General features: G+C 40.2%; 1 protein-coding gene across 13 annotated transcripts in view; it reads left to right on the top strand.

The window, feature by feature from the left end:
* Positions 1-17930, top strand: part of IKZF2 (IKAROS family zinc finger 2) — a 133302-nt gene that overhangs the window by 55339 nt on the left and 60033 nt on the right. For 7 of the 13 annotated variants that reach the window (XM_090044926.1, XM_090044923.1, XM_090044927.1 and 4 more), the window contains exons 4-5: positions 6686-6952; positions 16977-17144. In XM_090044926.1, coding sequence (XP_089901052.1) covers positions 6686-6952; positions 16977-17144 — 435 coding nt within the window. The remainder of the gene's footprint in view (positions 1-6685; positions 6953-16976; positions 17145-17930) is intronic. The other 6 variants (XM_090044932.1, XM_090044929.1, XM_090044931.1 and 3 more) reach the window with 2 other exon arrangements.

Raw genomic sequence — 17930 nt, 5'->3', positions numbered from 1 at the left:
TAGTGAATTAGTGCTGCGTGTGCTTGCTTCTTATAGCTCAAAACCGTTTTGACTGATAAGTTGTTTAAATACTTAACATCATCCAGTTCTGTGTGAGAGTCAAGAAAACTACTGAAAACATCAAACTTAATTTTTTTCATGTTCAAATCACGAATAATTCCATGCATGTTTAAAAAAAATTGTCAGAACAAGCCTAATGATTAAGGGAACTCATTCCTATAGTGTTTAATATGCACATTTGCATAAGACTAATTGTTTGCCCAAATATGTACATGAACGGAATTTGCACATTCATACAGATTGCTTGTATGCATCTGAGGGCAAATTTAGCCTCAGGATTTTCTCTTGAAGGATTTTACATCCCTGCATAATTGTATATATTCTGCTACATCGGTTGCTGGCACAAAGGGTTTGATGAAAAGCTCACTGAAATCAGAGTAGACAGACTTGCCTTAATTTTAGAGGGCAGTGATTCCAACCAACATTTAAGACCAGATTCTGCCACTCCTACTCTGGGTGAATAGTTTATTGATCCATAAGTAATCTCTTTGATTTCCATTGGACTATTCTTTAAATACTGTTCAAACTGAGTAAAGGGTAGGAGAATTGAGTCATATATTGGAAAAGGAATGGCAGTCGTAACTCAGAACTTGTTCGAAGTGTGGGTTTCACTCAGAGCCCTTCCCACTACTATAACTTTGTTTTTTCTGTCTGAGTATTTATATAAGTTTGTATAGACAGCTGGGTCTCTGAAAGTTGTTCCACAGGTTTCACTGCCAGTCTCTCCATTCCTTGCATTTTGCATTGGGCAGTTGGATCAGGAGAAAGGGCACAGTGTTAAAAACAGAGTTGATAAACTCCTGCCATGAAACTAACTTGAACCATACTGGGTTTAACAGACTAATTCCTCTGACAAATCTGAATCATGCTGGCACTGAATTCAACAGAAGCCACAATGTTGATATTTATTGGAAGTAGGATTAAGTTTGGGGTTCTTCAGTGTTATTACAAAATCCAGGTGTAGACGGAGAGTTTCAAAGGGGCTTAAGTTAAGCGTTGGGTTTTCCACTGCATTTAGTTAGGCACCCACTACCTTCTGGGCTCTTCTAGAATATCCCAGAGGCAGCATGAAAAAACTTTTGTAATTTATTGCTAAATTGTTTTTCTTAACCAGTTGAGAAGCTTTTTCCAGTGCTTTCCTCCCCCCGCCCTTCCACACACCAGCACAAAGCTATTGAAATCAGTAGTGTTACATGGAGTCCCACCACCTGAGTTGTTTCTGGTCAGTTGTGTGGGCAAGAGGTTGATCTTGTTCATGGTGTCCTAGCCGGTAAGCAAAGTGTCTGGGTGCACATAACAAAATTTGAAATAGTGGCTCTTAACTAACTTAAGAGAATTGAGTAACTCCCCTTTCTTTGCTGACAGAATTCATCCTTTTCCTGGGTACAGCTCATTCATTCCATCCAGAAAGAACTTTATCTTTTAGACTCCTCCTAAAAATATTCTCAGGGAGTAATCATTTACCTTTGGAATGTACAATTTTGCACAAGCACCAAAATGTTTCCCAGAAAATTTTAAAGAAGAAACTGCCAACACAACATGCTGAATGTTCTTGGTTTCCCTCTCATCTCCCAGTTATATAGTGATGTGGTATGCTATCCATGCCCCTGGTGGCTCTCACTTTATTTCTGCATCAGCATTACATGAATGGAGCTTTTATTGATATATATTTTCGGGAGTAACTCCTGATTTTATGCCAGAGTAAGTACAAGGAGAATCAGGCCCTAAATATATATATTTCAGGAACAAAGTGTAATTTCCAATAAATATACTTAAATGTGCGTTTATTTGCCAAGTGATGTTGCTTCTCTCCTGGGTTATGAGAAAACAAATTAATAGATTTCCTACTCTTTCTCTGTCCTCTGCCAGCATGCACACTCCTGGTATACCATGCTTTTTTGGGTGAGAGAGTTTTTGCAGGAGCTCCTTGCATCTTGAAGGTTGCAGTGTTGTTAGGCCCAGAGTTACTTATAAAATCTCTTTAATGAAGAGCCAGATTCTGCCCTTAATAAGAAGCTCAGGATTTGACTCTTTCTTTCATGCTAATACAGGGTACCAGTATAAAGTGTATTTACACTCGCATCACAGCCTCTTCTCACTTCGAGCACAGTGTAGACGGTCACATTTTTGAGTCTCCTTGTGGTAGAAAGGATCTTGGAATAAATACAGATGGGGCCCTCATTGTCTCTAGCACCATCATGCAAGTGAAGAGTGCGAATGACTGTGTGCTTTTAAAAAGACGGACAGGAGGCATAATTCCACTATGAACAGAACTGACAAACTTTTTACTTAATTTCAAAACTACAAGGCAATTCTGACATTCTTGACTTTGCCAGTTGTGCCTTGAGAATTGAATCATGTTGCATTCTGGTCAAGGCTTTTTAGAACAAACCCTGAGTGCTGTCTGTTCCACTCCATTTAGATACATACTGGGTTAAGAAAATGTAGGATTTCCTTAACTCTGTATCTTAGCTTTATCTGTCCAAAATAAATGTTCTATCACTAGGAAATGTTATGCTTTCATTTGTCTTATGTTGGGGTAGTGTCACGCATTACTATCCCCATACTTTTTTTAAATGATGATCCTCATTCTTAAGCAATGTACCTCTTAGTTCCACCTGGAGGTCAGGATTCCTGATGAGACTCTAGGGTTTTTTCCCGATCTGATTTTTTGCTGTGGAGGTAAATTTCCATAACGGAGGATAAAGTGTAGAACAGGGTGACCTATAACTTTGAGTTGGGGGGGAGTGTGGAGACCATACAGGGTAGGGTGGGGCTTTAAATAAATACATTTTAACATCCACCGTTACTTTCCTGGTGATAGTTCCACTACTTTACCTGTAAAATAAATAAATAAAAATAAATGTTTGGGCACTAAAATCCTACCCAAATACTGTTTAATATGGCATTATTTTTTAGTTAGCACAAGACGGCATTATTGAATGATGTTGAAAACAATTATTGTTGCATTGTAAACTAACACCAACTAGATGGTGCTACTTGGAAAGAAAGGAAGGAAAGCTAGTTGTGTTTAGTGACTGCTTGCTGTTAGCTTCATGTTTACCGGTGCCTGTTTGTGAGTTTCTCCCAGAAAGGTGGTGTCACGGTGTGAAAGTGGCATGACCTTTGATAATGGAAAATGGAAGCAAAAGGGAAGAAATCTGTATTAACTATGAAAAATCATTTGACTGCCGATTTTAGATTTGGAAAAGGCTGTATGAGATTTGACATTTTATAACTGGGGTGGTCTTTTGCTGCGGGGGGAGGGTTGTAAAGGGGAGCTGCTGAAACGTTTAAACTTTTGCTTATGTATTCATTTAGTTTGCATGGCCAGATGGGAGAATTTTAAGCCAGCAAGAAGAAAGAAAAGAGGCTTATGGAGAAATGTATTTGGGGACTTTGTACAATACGTAGTAGGCATAAACATGACTTTTATATATCATTTTTCTTCTTAACACAAGTCGTGTATTATATTAAGTTTTATGGCAGCAGGTAAAAACCAAAAAAGTTTAAATTTGGGGGATGAATAAAGGAGAAGGTACAAACTACTTTAAACATGTGTTTGTGTGCAAAATGTAACACAAGGCTGATGCACACAAGTATATGATGTAAGGCAATGGGGATGACCTGATTAGCAAAGCCCTCATGAAAAGCTGAGGAGATCCCCACTGTAGCAGCATTCCCTTCCTTGGAGACCTGCAATTTTCCCTTAAGTCCCAGATGAAGGAAACTTTCACAGAGCAACAAGCACTAATGGCAGGCTTTTGAAAATGGCAGGGACAGAGCCAGAGGTAGGTGGTGGGGGTGTATAAAAGCACTTCAAAGAGCTGAGATGGTCTTCGCAGCTTCATGTATATAGACTAGGGAGGCATGCTAACAAGTTATATTTGGAGGACGGGGAGTATTATGCATTTGGAAGGTTGTGTTGCATCAAACAGCTAGCTCTGTTTTTGTTTTGCTGTTTATCCTATTGGATGTGAGCCAGTATTCAGCAGAAGGAGGCAGTAGGGTAAGATAGAATAAGATGCTGACAACACCCTTCCCATTTCTAAGTGCTTAGGGCCTTATTTTCTGAGGTACTGAGCAACTGAAGGTCCCATAGACTGAAAGAAGAGTTGTGAATATTTGATACCTATTAAATAAGATGTATATTGTTTCAGATCCAAAATGGAAAATATTGTATAAACATACATGGAAGATGCAAATATCTCTCTTGTATGTCTGCATAATGTGTGAACTGTATAATTTTGGAATAATTTTGTATATTCTTGCTGTGTGTGGCTTTAGGGCTTGTCTTGTGATTGCGGCACAGCACTTGGAATCAGGAGAGTAAGGTTCTGTTCATGGCTTCACCACAGACTACCTATGTTGCCTAGTGTAACAAATTTCTGTTACATAGACAGCAGACAGTTATTTTGGCCCTCCTTGTCAGACATGCTCCATCCGTCCCATGCCAGCTGTTTCAATGGGAGCCAGAAGTTCTCAGCCTTTAGAACTGCTTGTCAGGAGTAGAGCCTTTGCCCCAAACATAAATCTTACCTTGGGATGTGGTGGGGGAGGGGGTTGGCTATCTATGCTTAAAACTCAAGGATTATTTATTGTGGGATAGATTTGGTTCTGAGCTGTGGCAAAGGAGCAAAGAATTGTAATTCTTCCTCCTTTCCTCCCATCCTATTTCAGGAGGTATGGGAATGGGCAGTCAGCACTTGAGACACTATCAGTATCTACTGCTGCATAAGCAGGGACTTGCGATAAAATCGCAGTATAAGCCCTCTGTGTGGCATTGTTTCTCTTCTTAGCAACAATTTCTGTGTGAAAACAAAAAATACCTATTGCCTTCTGTAAATTAAGAGCTAAAATGTTTCATAATATAAAAGGTTGGTTTCCTGTTTTGATGGCAAGACTTTATTCCGATACTAAACCACTGTGATCTGTTTGTCCTTGTTCTATATGGGCTTTATTATAATGTTCGTGACTTAGCTCTCATTAGTGTCTTGATGAATAGGAGATGGACTTCAGCAACTGTACGATTAGAAAGTCACATCTTGTTGTTATCTGTTCTCTTGTGTTTTTGTCCATATCATTATACCTTGCCTAGTGGTGATACTAATGATTTGAAACTGTAACATTGACACAGGTGTCTGAACCTTATGGGTTTTTTTTAACAATGGGATGAAGGAAGAGACCCTTAAATGTAGCTAATGGGATTAGTTTATCTGTTTCCTGCATGGGGGACTGGATAGCTCAGTTGGCAATGCTATACAGATAGAACTTTTACACTGAATTTTAGTCTTTCAGATTTAACCTCGGTCCTATCTGACTTCTGCCTTTTAGCCCACATAAAATGAGATTAGAGATGCCTGTCCAGTCTTAGTGAACATATCTGTATTGCAGATCTACTGCTATAACTGGCACCTTTTGAGGGTCCTAACAGAAGCTGAATATTTACCTAGATGTGGAGGCTAAAATACCTGCTTTTGAAGCTGATTCTCTGGTCAGAAATTACGCTTATTGTCAGGCCAGTGTTTCTTCTTGCTGACAAAGCTACATCTGGTCTTTAGATAGACAGCATGACTCTGGACAAGTTACTCCAGCAACTTTCATGAATTGCTTAGTGTTTCAGATGTGTGTGTCTTATGTTAGGGGCAGCTAAGCATACTGATGCACTGAATTGATGGATTTGATCAGAGGTGCCCCCACAACACTCCATTAACTTCTTTAGGATTTGGATAATTCCCTGAGGACCTAATTCAAAGCTTGACTGAAGTCAATGGAAAGATTCCCAGGCTGTACATCAGTCTAACAGGGCAAACAAGCAAACATGAGAAACAATAGAATGCACTTATCCCATTTGTATACATGAACTGTGAACCAAAACACAGCTGGCACAGTAAGTCTCATTTGCCTTGGCAATCCTCCATTACATGATTAAGGCACTGCCAGCAGAAAAGCAGAGATTCATGTATCATCTCTCTCCTCTATCATGAAACATGTCTGTGCAAGAACTGTGATTTGGAGATTATCTACACACCACACATGCCCTGCTTCATTAAATCATTGCATTTTGAACTCCTCTTGTAAGGAGAGTTCATTTCTATGTACTTACTGATTGTGTAGTTCCCTTTCTCACTCTGAAAGACTGCACATAGATAAATACACAAATGTTGGGGCTAAGTATGTAGGGATAGGTGAATATTTTTGACAACCTGTTCCTTGAGCACAAAGAATGCAGTACCACTTACATTTAGTGTTTGTATGGAAGGAAGGTGGTTCTTATGGTTTAGATAATAGACTGGGGTGTAGGAGATCTGGGTTCAATTCCTAGTTCTGTCATGAAATCTCTGGGTGACCTTGGGGCAAGTCGCTTCATTGAGCTTTAGTTCCCTGTCTGTAAAATGTGGATAAAAAATGTTTATTCCTTCAACTTTATCGCTTCTCAGATTGCAGTTGGAGTGAGGTTTATGGCCACCATATGCATATGCAGCACCTCGCACAATGGGATTCTGATCTTGGTTGGAGTTGCTAGGCACCAATGTAAATAATACTGATATTGGTATTAGCTCATTGGAACTAGGAAAAGATTGATTTTTATTATATATACATATATATTTTTCCCTAATTTCAGCAAATTCAGTAAAGCTAGAAATGCAAAGTGATGAGGAATCTGACAGGAAACCCCTGAACCGGGAAGATGAGCTCAGGGGTCATGATGAAGGAAGCAGCCTGGAAGAACCCCTCACTGAGAACAACGAGATGCTTGATAACAGAAAGATCCAGGATCTGTCAAGCGAGGGAGGAATCCGTCTTCCGAATGGTAAACTGAAATGTGACGTCTGTGGCATGGTTTGCATTGGGCCCAATGTGCTAATGGTACATAAAAGGAGCCACACTGGTAAGCAGCTGAAAGGAAAACTGGTGACTGCCTGTGGCATCTGATGTTGATATTACCTGACAACTATTCTCTTGCCTTTTTATTCATGGGTGACAATGGGCTGGGGAGGGAAAGAATGGATTTGCTTTTTCAAAATTCTGGTGGCATTCTGTTGTTGGCAAGCAAAAAGCTTCCTCAGCATTGAATCCCAACCTTTGCTTCTTAGGCACAACAAGGAAAAAAAGTCTGGAATTCAGCCTTTGCTGTTCTTGATCAGCAGCAATACAGTAAAAGTTCAGTGCCAGTAAAATTGACAGTATCTGTTTTTGTGTGCCAAAATTAAAAGAAGTGGCCAAAGTTACTAGGTTCACAGCTTTCAGACTTCAAGATGTGAGTCTTTATAAAGATTTTGTGAAAGCCGTGGGCCACACCGAGATCGGAACCCTGGTTCAAGAAAGCACTTAGGTGCTTATTTGTAAACATGTACTTAAGTCTCATTGAAGTTAAGTGCATATTAAGTGCTTTCCTCAATCTGGGCCTGAAAGAATGCCTTCTGCTTTTATCTGAATTTTGAGGAAAGGTCTTGCTTGCTTTTCTTATGCCTTTTCATATTGTTAATGAGCATAGGGATAACCTACCCTTAGATATTGGGTATTCTACATATATAACTTAACTGCCAAGGTAGGAAAAAAAGCAGTGGGTTAGCATAGAATAAAAATATTTGTATAGTCCCTTCAGATTGACATTTGCAGTCAAGTGGTATGCACTTGATGACAAAGAAATCAATAGAACCGCTGTACAGAGCTATAATAAATATATAGTTAATGCTCTGTATACAAATTGTATTGATGATATTTATTTAGCATGTATGTATAATGCAAAATACTGCAGTAACTTTTATGATGCATTCATGATTTTAGACAGCAATTACAGCAGGGGAAAAGCATTTCTTAGAGAACTGAAGTTTTGATTGACATTTTGACATACCATTACTAGAAAAGGAAGGGTGAACAGTTAAGTATAGCTTATATAGCCAACTAAGATCTCAGTTTTTTGTTAGTCCCTGAAAGTTCTTGATGACATGTACATACATATGAGCATATATACTAGGTACATCAAAGCCCATTTTTATTTTTAGTGTCCAATTTAGGCAGTCACATAAGATGTTTCTTTAGGTGCATAATTTAAAAAAAGAGGTTTTTTGAGGTGCTGAGCACTGGCAGGTTCTTTACTTACAGTGGATCTGCCATACTTTTAGGTACCCACTTTTAAACAAGCAAACATGGTGCTTTCTTATGCATATGCAGAGGTAGAGAATGTGTAACACTGGAATTTTCTCAAAGCTATTAAAATGTCCTTATAGAACTATAGCTCTTTCCCCCTGAGGTAGGAAGGCTGTGATTTACTACTCTATAGAGATGATTTGAAGCATGTAGAAATGGCATTTCTTTTATTCTGCACCTTGGCACACTCCTTTTAGTCAACCAATTTGCAATCTAGGCTGCTGCTTCATTCTCCACCATAGGAGGGGATTGCTTGCATGTCCATATCCTTGACTTCAATGGCAAGAGAATAAAATGTTAAAAATACTATATAGGGGGAGATATCTCAAATATAGCATCACATTGTCATTTGGAATGAGCTAGCCTGAAACTTTGGGCATGCCCCTGAGTCCCAGATAATCTGTGGGTATATATAGTCCCAGAGGGAACACTGGGAAGGAAGCTATTCTAGCTAGTGAAAGGGGAGGCTTATTGTGTCAGCCCTCAGACCTCGGGATAGTTCTCATATCCCTTTATTCCCATGAGTTTTGCTGGGCAATGCACATGTGTTGGCACCTGATTCTTCGTTACCCTCCTGCATGGCTTCCTTGAACCATGGCACAATTTGGCCTTCTGTTTGCAATGCAGAAATTTAAATTTTTTTTCTCTTCAGAAAATGGAGATGCCTTCCATAGCAGCAGTGTGGCATGCCTTACAAATTGTACACAGCCCTAGTGACCACAATGCTAATCATTGTAATTGCATGTCCTGCATACCCCGTGTTAGATGCCTCCTTATTTCACTGCATGGTCTGCCTTAATTTGAGCCTCCCTGAGGCACTCCTCCTTTACTGGAGAAGGCTCCCTTGACCCCTTACTGCCCACAGCCAGAGTAAGAAAGTAAACTCTGCCGAACATAGGACACTGGTGCAGATTATTCCTCCCAGAGCAATGGTAAAAGCTATCAATGCTCAATTCAGCTTCAGGTTTGCTCCTAGAACAGCACAGTATTCAGGACTTGTAGTAACTTCACAAAGGAGCCCATAATGCTACAGCTGTTTGCAGTCATTACTATAATACATTAAGCCTTTTAAGGCATTGATAATTCAGTTGAAGCATTTTTCCAAAGTCATAGGAGACCCTAAGTTTTAGGATTTCCATGTATTTGTCATAAACAGACAAATGAACAACAACAACAACAACAAAAAACAAACCAAAAACAGTCCCTCCTCCCCACTCCCTCCTCCCAGACTTCAGCACAGGAATGAAATGTGCATACCTAGACAGTTTATTGAGCTGCAACCTCCCCACTCATTTCATGAGAGCAACGTGTAAAGTCTCATTTACTTCCCTTCTCTTTCTACCCTGTCTTGTCTTTTCTTCCAAACCTCACATTACATGTTGCCCACAGTAAGTTGCTGACCATAGCATCTGTACAAAATTTCTGTGTTACTGCATAAGCTAGGTAATCAGGTAATATTGCCATCGGATACTCCAGGCACTCTTGTTTGGAGGTATTGAGAGGAAAAAAAAATGCAGGGACAATAATTCAATTTGAGGAAATAAAACAAGAATTCTGGTGTTTAAAGTGAATCTTTTCTCTTTCTAGTGTTAACCCTTTATGGGCATGAAAGAAACTCATGCCTTCCCACTTTCAGCAAAGCTGATACCACTTATTACATTGATGCTCTTCTGTAGCCATGCCTTTTCCTCAAGTGAGGTGTATGTGATTTCCTCACTTAGTCTGAATAGTAACTTATTCCATAATACCTAGCTCTGCCTGAGTGCGTTTCATCACTTGTTATCGAAGTGTTTTACAGGGAAGATGGATATCATTAACCTCATTTTAATGATGAGGAAATTTGAGACACAGATGGATGAAGTGATTTGCCTGTCTTAATAAGACAGGTCATTGGCACAGCCAGGACTGGAACCCAAGTCTCTTGAGTCCAAGTAATGCTGTATCCACTAATCAGTGAAAGTACTCATGATCAAGTTGTTTTTCACAGGAATAATCACATTAGTCCCCCTTTGTTAACCCACATTTACACACTGGTGGAAGTGTCTTATTTATTCTGTTCTAGGTGATATCTTTGGGGGACTCTCATACCTTTCTTTTCAATCCACGTTCAGTTTAGTGCCACAAAGTAGAATGAAATAATATTTACCCATACCTGTTGTATACAGGTGTACATGAAGCTGAGGATTTTTTGCACTTGCACATTCATAGCATAAAATTTAGAGAGCTATTTTAACTTTTGTTTCATGTAGGGAACAGGCTTTTTGGCACAATTTGATAAGAGCAGAAAAACCCAGTTGTGCTAGTATAGTATTAAAATGATGTTTGTGCTTAATATGATTAACCAGAAACAAATACATACCCTTATTAGATGGCTAAAATAATTTCACTCAACTGTCAAAAACAATTTTTGTGAAAGCTTAAAATAATTTAATTTATAAGACAGTTGCAGACACCTGCCTCTTGCAACCTGGAGTTATTTAGTGTAGGGTAGAAGGATCAAGGCTGTAGGGTTAAATGAAGGATGAATGTGATATAATAGTCTGAGCATCTCAATCAGTGTTTCTCAACTTTTTTTAGGGTTATGGCACCTCTCAGTAGGCTTGAGGCACACCTCTGAAAATGCTAGCTTAGTTTCCACTTACTTTTTTGACTACAGAAAATTAAGAGAGCAGACCTCAAGAAAGACCACAACAGGTCAGAATGTTTTTGATGCTATGGATTCATATTTGAAATCCCTGGCTGGGTGCACACGAGCAGGGGCATGCCTTGACAGCAGCACAAATAGTAGTGGCACAAATTTGTGCTGTTACTTTGTGTCATAGTGCATGCTCCTGTGCTGTGTGCTTTGCAGCAGGACCTATTGTTCTGTGCCAGGGCAGGAGAGACTGGAGTTAGCTATCCCATGTGCTGAGGCACCCCATTCCCTGGCCAGCTGGTGAGCAGCACCTAGAGATGGGGCAGCAGCTCCTCCATCTCTCTGCATGCTGCAGGGCCACAGTGTTGAGCCACCCTGTGCCCCAACCAACTGCTTCGTGTCTGGCTGGGGTGCAGTGTACATCAAGACAGGGGAGCAGGCAGTCTTGGGCTGGCAGCTTCCCTGTTTGTGTGCCTCAGCACAGGGGCTCCACTGAAGAGCCCCCATGCTGAGATGCACTGTACCCCAGCCAGCTGTTCCCGTCTTATGGCACACTGCACCCCAGCCAACCAGGGAGGAGCTGACTGGGGCACAGGTTGCCTCAACAGGAGGGCTCCACAGTGTGTGTAGATGAGAGACCAGGTCCAGTCTCTGCATTTGTTCTGGTGCTTGCCACTTTGGCGTGGTTTGCGCCAGTTTTTTTTAGGTTATTTTTTTTGCTACCAGGAAATCCCAGTAGCAATTTTTTCCCCGGCATTGCAAATTAGCAGCAGTGAACACTGATTAACGTGTAACTGGTGTGGTTTGTGGCACTGTAAAGAGGTTTGAAGCGTCACAAACCACACGTACCTGTGTGTCTGGGTCCTGCCCCTGGGTTTATCTCGTGGATCGTGTTTGCAGACCTAATGGTGTTAATATTGCATGACACAGTGGGGCACCCCAGGATCTCAAAGCGTTCCGGGGTGCCATGGCACCTGGGTTGAGAATCACTGATCTAGATGAACATGCTCACAAATATCCAGCATAAGGAATACGGAAATTGAACAAGTTCATCCCCTCCTGCTCCCCCTTTTTTTTAGTTCAGGTCATGGTTAATTTTCATGCTTTGCCTGTCAATAGTTTAGTAGTACAGCTATTATTTTATTTATAGTCAGAGAATGAATTTGGAAGCAGTTGAGGCAACAAAGGAATAGGAGGAAATGTATCTTCCTATGGTTCGATTAAAAAGAAACAAAAAACCTAACATGGAGGATGAAAATCAATTTTACTATCAACACCAAACTAACATTTTTTCCATACCTCTTTGGGCACTGCAATATTTCATGAAGAAGTAAAGATGAGTGTTTTGTAAGTATCCCTCTTTTAGTCTTTTAAATATTCTTATAAGTGCAAACTTACCAGCCAAACCAAAAAGAGTCAGAGTCCCTGGAATGCATTTTTTTTTAGCACAGGTCAGATTTTAAAACCTTTCGTCAGCTCATTAACACAAGGGCTGTCTTACAGTGTTGTAGTAAGAGGAACTTTGAGCCAGCATTTAAATGGTTAAACTCATTGTGAAGTACCTTTGCCTTCCATAACAGAAAATGAGACTAGCACTTTTTTGTGAGTTGATTTCAGCGTGACAACTTGTGGACAAAGCTATTGCTCAAAACTTTTGGAATCTGGCTGTCAATTCTCATGTGAGCAGTAATTTGGTATACCAATGCCTGCATCTCCTTAATTTCCATTAAAAAATCTCCAGGGTACATGTAGCTTTCTTTAAAAAGTATATTTCATGGAGAAAGCAATTGGTTGAATTTGGAACCATTTTCCCCACTTTCTTGAAGGCAAGAACGTAAAATTTCTCTCCTACAGTGCTTTACTGGCCATGTGTGCTTTGAGTCTCGGTACAAAAATTTGATCCGTTTTGATTTGCTCCTTGTCCTCAGTTCAACTGCTGTTTTTTATGCAGAAAATATCAGATGTATTTCACAGTGGTGTGAAATACAAAGAAGGATAACTCATACTGAAACTTCTGCACAGCACTTCCGTGATAGGGTAGATTGACTATGTGTGAAAGTTCTCCAGTTTATGCAGAAGTCATTTGCTTTTTGAGACCATGAAATACTATTTGAATACTTGAAAATATTCCTGGAAAATATTAGTATAAAGTTAATCATCAGATAGTGATTTTGATTTGTATCATTTCAGGTTATCAAAATAGTATGAATATCCAAAGTAAAAGGGTCAAACTTAAAAATAGTTACAAGGGTCTAAATTTTCTACAATCCTTACTTTACCAGAATTTTCAGGGACCAATTCACCTTTGCCCCTTGTAATGTTTTACATTGGCATAAATGACAAGTGCAGAACACTGTGCAATCGAGAATGCTAGGTACTGGTGTAGATTTACTACACAAGAGGTACATATGGAAAGTTAAACAGACTTTGTGGTCATTTTGCTTTAGTTAGGATTGAAGTATTTAGGCCTTGTGTACACATAACCTTCCTTCCTCTGTTGCCAGAACTGCTTGTGGCAGACATCAGCTGACACTACTGTGCCACAAGTCCAAGTGTATCCATGTGTTTATGGCATCTTTTTTGTGGTTGTGCTCCACAGCTGTGTTACAAGAGTGCAAACTGCACCTTAAGAAAGCATTTGCTGCTGAAGGAACTAGGGCAGAAACCTTTTGCCAGACTCTGGACAGAGGCAAAAACCTTTAGTTCACTCGGCGCAGGTGGTATAACTGTCAGGAGAAAGGAGGGTTTGTCCACAGCAAGAAAGGTTTAGGTGTGAACACCCATTAAGTTTTGCCAGCAAAACTTTATAGTGTAGGCTAGGCCTTAATTACACAATTGTTAAATAATGGCTTGACTTTGCCTCTGTAGGAGCAAAATAATTTTTAAAGTATCGTCATAATAGTCTACGAACGGAATGATGTCAGGAAAGGGAAGGGAGTGAGTCTGAAGGGATTATTTCCCTTTTTGGGTGAGGGGGAAGAAAAACAAGGATTTTGTTTTTCAAAAATAGCTTGAATGCCTGTCAAAAAGATCAAAGGTCTGCCCAAGACAAGCAGCCCACCAGACTACCATGGGTCTTATTATAACCCATCTCTTCTTATAATGAACAACACACAAGGAAATGATGCATCTAGCATCACATCCTGCCACCTTTTATCTCCCACAACCTGAATGACCAGGTATCCACATACAGCAGGAAGCAGCCTTCAACACTGGTCCAGGGTGAGGCTTCAAAAGTATACCATCTGGAGTCAGGAAGGGATGTCTTAACCAGTCTGTCACCACATCCCTTGAACGCCTGCTACGCTCAAATTTCAGTTTCTGAGGCTGCTGACAGGCATTCCATTAAAGGTGTGATGGGATCTCATTTGCAATCCCAACAGTCATGCTTACTGCCATGCCACATGTACGTGGCAGGAGGTGCAATTTGTAGGGTCAGGGATCAGTTCCCAGTAGTGTCTTGTTGCTTTTGCAGGGGGAGCCTGGTAGATCATTCCGCTGATTGGTGCTCCTAGCTTTGGTAGTCCACTGGAGCCTTTCGCTCTAGTGTGCCTCTGTGGTTGGGAGTGCCACTCAGATGATCAGCAAGTGCATATAATAACTTTGTAATTGATTCCCATTGCACCTGAAATTGAACACGTGACCAGTGCTGATCAGCTTATCAGTGCTCCAATCCCCAGGAGTATGCCAGAGCCCTTCAAAATATAGGTGCACACTTGAGGCTGGAAGTGTCTATCAGCTGACTTGTACTCTCAACCACAGGAACACTAGAGTGAAGGGCTCCAATGTGCTCCCACAACTGGCAGCACCTAGCAGCTGACTGGTACTCCCAGCTGTGGTAGTACATGGGAGCCCTTCAAGGCTCTGATGTGCTCCTAGGAGTCTTGAAGGGTTCCTGTGCACTCCTGAGACTGGGAGCACTGTTTGGTGCTGGCCATGTTCAGCTTAAGGTACAGTGAGAGCCAGCCACAAAGTTATTACACATATTTTGAGTAATAATTTTATGGCTTATTCCCTGTTTTATGACTCCATTAATTGCCTGAATGTCTGGCCTGGTTACTACTTAAGATGTGATTAACTGGTTAATCACATCTGAAGTGTAATGTCTGCTGGAGGCCTAAGTGAAAAACTTTTCTGTTCTCAAAAGTCAAAGAGAAGTTACAAGAATATCAAGGTTTTTATTTTGCCTGTAAGGAAAGAATAATAACCAAGGAAACGCCTAAATCCCAGCAGAGAATGAGGAATGGTAAAGTTATTGCAAAGAGGGTTATGGCAGGTGAGTAGGAACAACTTCTATTGGATGCATGAAAATCAGGAAGCAGGTGGAATTGTGAATTTAGCAGGATTAGTATGCTAGAATCTAGAAACTTCCATAAGGCATTCAAAGCATCCAGTGACATAGACTTAGTGGTGAATAAACTTGAATGGATTATTTTGTTATTCAGGACTCACCTTTTAAAGTATGAATTTCAGTAGATATTTGTTTCTCATGTTTATTATAGCAAATGTAAAACTTGATCAGTAATGTAAATATGTGACCAGAACTACTGACTGCCCTACATGCCTGAAGTTTAATGATGTGGCAGGAAACAAATGATTGAATGGACTGAAGTAAAGAGATAGTTGTTTAAGTAAAATGTAAACCTTATGAAGACGTAAATAGTTAGAAAAGGAGGGATTCATACAAGTCTTAAAAGGTGCTGAATATTAGATTAGTCAGGATAAAATTAACCACCAAGTCAGTCTTTGTTTGTTGATGTGGAAGATTAAATGACAGTTCGGCAACGAAGATGTATTTGATGTCATCAGTATTAAAATGTATCAACATAGTAACTTAAATTCCTCTTCCAGGATTTTGGAAACGCTTTAATATTAAGTCTGTTTATATTTAACATCCAGAAACATCAAATATCAGTTAGTAGCTTGTTGGTTATTCTATAAAAACCTGATTTAAAACTTAATAAGAAACTTGCTACTTTCTTTAATGCTTACAATATGTTTGTTTCAATATAGTGCACAAGCATATAGTTGAGTCAGGGCATAGAGAGATGACGTGTTTAAACTGATGTTAGCAGGTAGTAGACAGATAATGCAAGCCCTAACCTGAAGTAACTTTGTGCTGTTAGTGTGGAATCAATTATAAAGATCAAGGGTGAAACTCTACCAATGCTGGATCAGTCTGTCCACATGTGTGTTGCAGTGAGCATTTGCTAAAAGCAAGCCAGCCTGTGCTTGGCAAGCATAGCAACTGGTTTCTCCATTCCTGCTCCTACTATCATTTATATGACTATAACACTAATGTAAATTACCAGATGGTATCTAATAATCTATTCATACCCTTAAAGAATCATAGAAATGTAGGTCTGGAATAGACTTTGAGGGATCAAGCCTTTGCTTTGACAGATGTATACATGAAGGGCTGCTAAAAGTTGCTGGAAGTGAAGTGTGAGGAGGAAAATCTGAAGGATTTTAAGAATCAACATTGGTATTAATGAAAATTGTGTGTCAAACTTGTGGATTTGGGCTTGATTTTGATTTACAATTATTTCCCCCCCTTATACCATTCTGCAAGCATAAAATAAGACCTTAGAGGGCTTTAAAATAAAATATAAAGAAATGGACATTTTAAGGCCGACGCCTTGATATCTGTCCAGAGTAATTTTTTTGGTTGGTACTGGACACATTTTAAAGATGGACCTATAACCAAGATTGTTGTAGGGCCATAGGGGTGATAAGCACAAAGCCACGGTATTGGGCCTGTATTTTTCCAAAGTGTCTAGTTGAAGCACCTAAAAGATACTGAACACCCACTGCATTGAAAAACCAGGCACTCCTGTTAAAACATCTCATGTGGGGTGCCTAAAAACAGAAGCACCCCAAATCTGTATAGTAAACTTTACCCGGGATGCTATGTAATTTATAGCCTCTAATATTAGCGTAATCAGTTCTACAGTTGTTTGAGTAGAACAATTTACATTGTAGAATGAGTTGCATCAAATTTAAACCAAATGATAGAGTTGACTTAGATCAGGCTACGCTACATATTATTACAAGCAATGGGATGTTAGGTCTATAAATTTTGTAGTTGATTTCTTGACAGTTCTGACCACTATATTCTCTCCTCTAGGTGAACGCCCCTTCCACTGTAACCAGTGTGGAGCTTCTTTTACACAGAAGGGGAACCTCCTGAGGCATATCAAGTTACACTCTGGGGAGAAACCTTTCAAATGTCCCTTCTGCAGCTATGCCTGCCGCAGAAGGGATGCCCTTACAGGACACCTCAGGACGCACTCTGGTGAGTCTTCATTGTCCCCTCTCCTTCATTGTTTCTTTCTTTGTCACTGTTAAAGGAGAATAAGCTATGAAATGGCAAACATGGTTTGGTTGCTTTAGCAGTCCCTCAGGTAACTCTCCCTGCACTTGAGGCAAGCCTAGATTTAAATCAGAAATTTGTGGCTCAGCCCATGAATGAGCTCCTTCATTAATGGTGGTATGTATCCCTTTGAATGTCTCATTGGGTGCATCCCTAATACAATGTCAGATTGTTTTGACGTCTTAGGCCCAGAGCAGCTGGAAATTCTGCAGATTGATCAGGAAAAATTAGGTATTGAACCCTGTACTCTACCAGTCGTAGTTGGTGTCATCAGCAATACAGTATGATCTCTAGCATGGCACATTGATGGGTCTTGAGTTGGCTCAAGGATTGGACTCTTAAGTTACAGATTCATCTGCAGAAATTGCAGGTCTTCCTGCAGGAGAGAGTAGGCTTTAGGCTGGGATCCCTCTCCTTTTTCCTTCCTCCACACTTCTCTGCTTCGAGAGCAGGGCACTTTTCCTTGCAATAGGCTGCTGCTTGGTTAAAGTTCTCATTGGAGTTAATTAGCAACCAGCTCCTCCCAGCTCTTGATAGTGGAATCCATTTTCTTGAGGTATGCCTTCAATGTGTCCTTGTAGTGTTTCTTCTGGCCATCACAAGCTCTCAGCCCACAACTAACCTGGGAGTAGAACACTTGTTTTTAGATTTGACGTACACAAAAGGTTTGATCCAATAAAGTCGGTGCTTGAGGGTCACGGACTCAAT

Source organism: Crocodylus siamensis, chromosome 4 (genome assembly GCF_052110815.1).
Source record: "Crocodylus siamensis isolate JL-2025a chromosome 4, ASM5211081v1, whole genome shotgun sequence".
NCBI classification, from domain to species: domain Eukaryota; kingdom Metazoa; phylum Chordata; order Crocodylia; family Crocodylidae; genus Crocodylus; species Crocodylus siamensis.
Note: the sequence above shows the minus strand (reverse complement) of the source record. Positions and strands in the feature narration are given on the sequence as shown.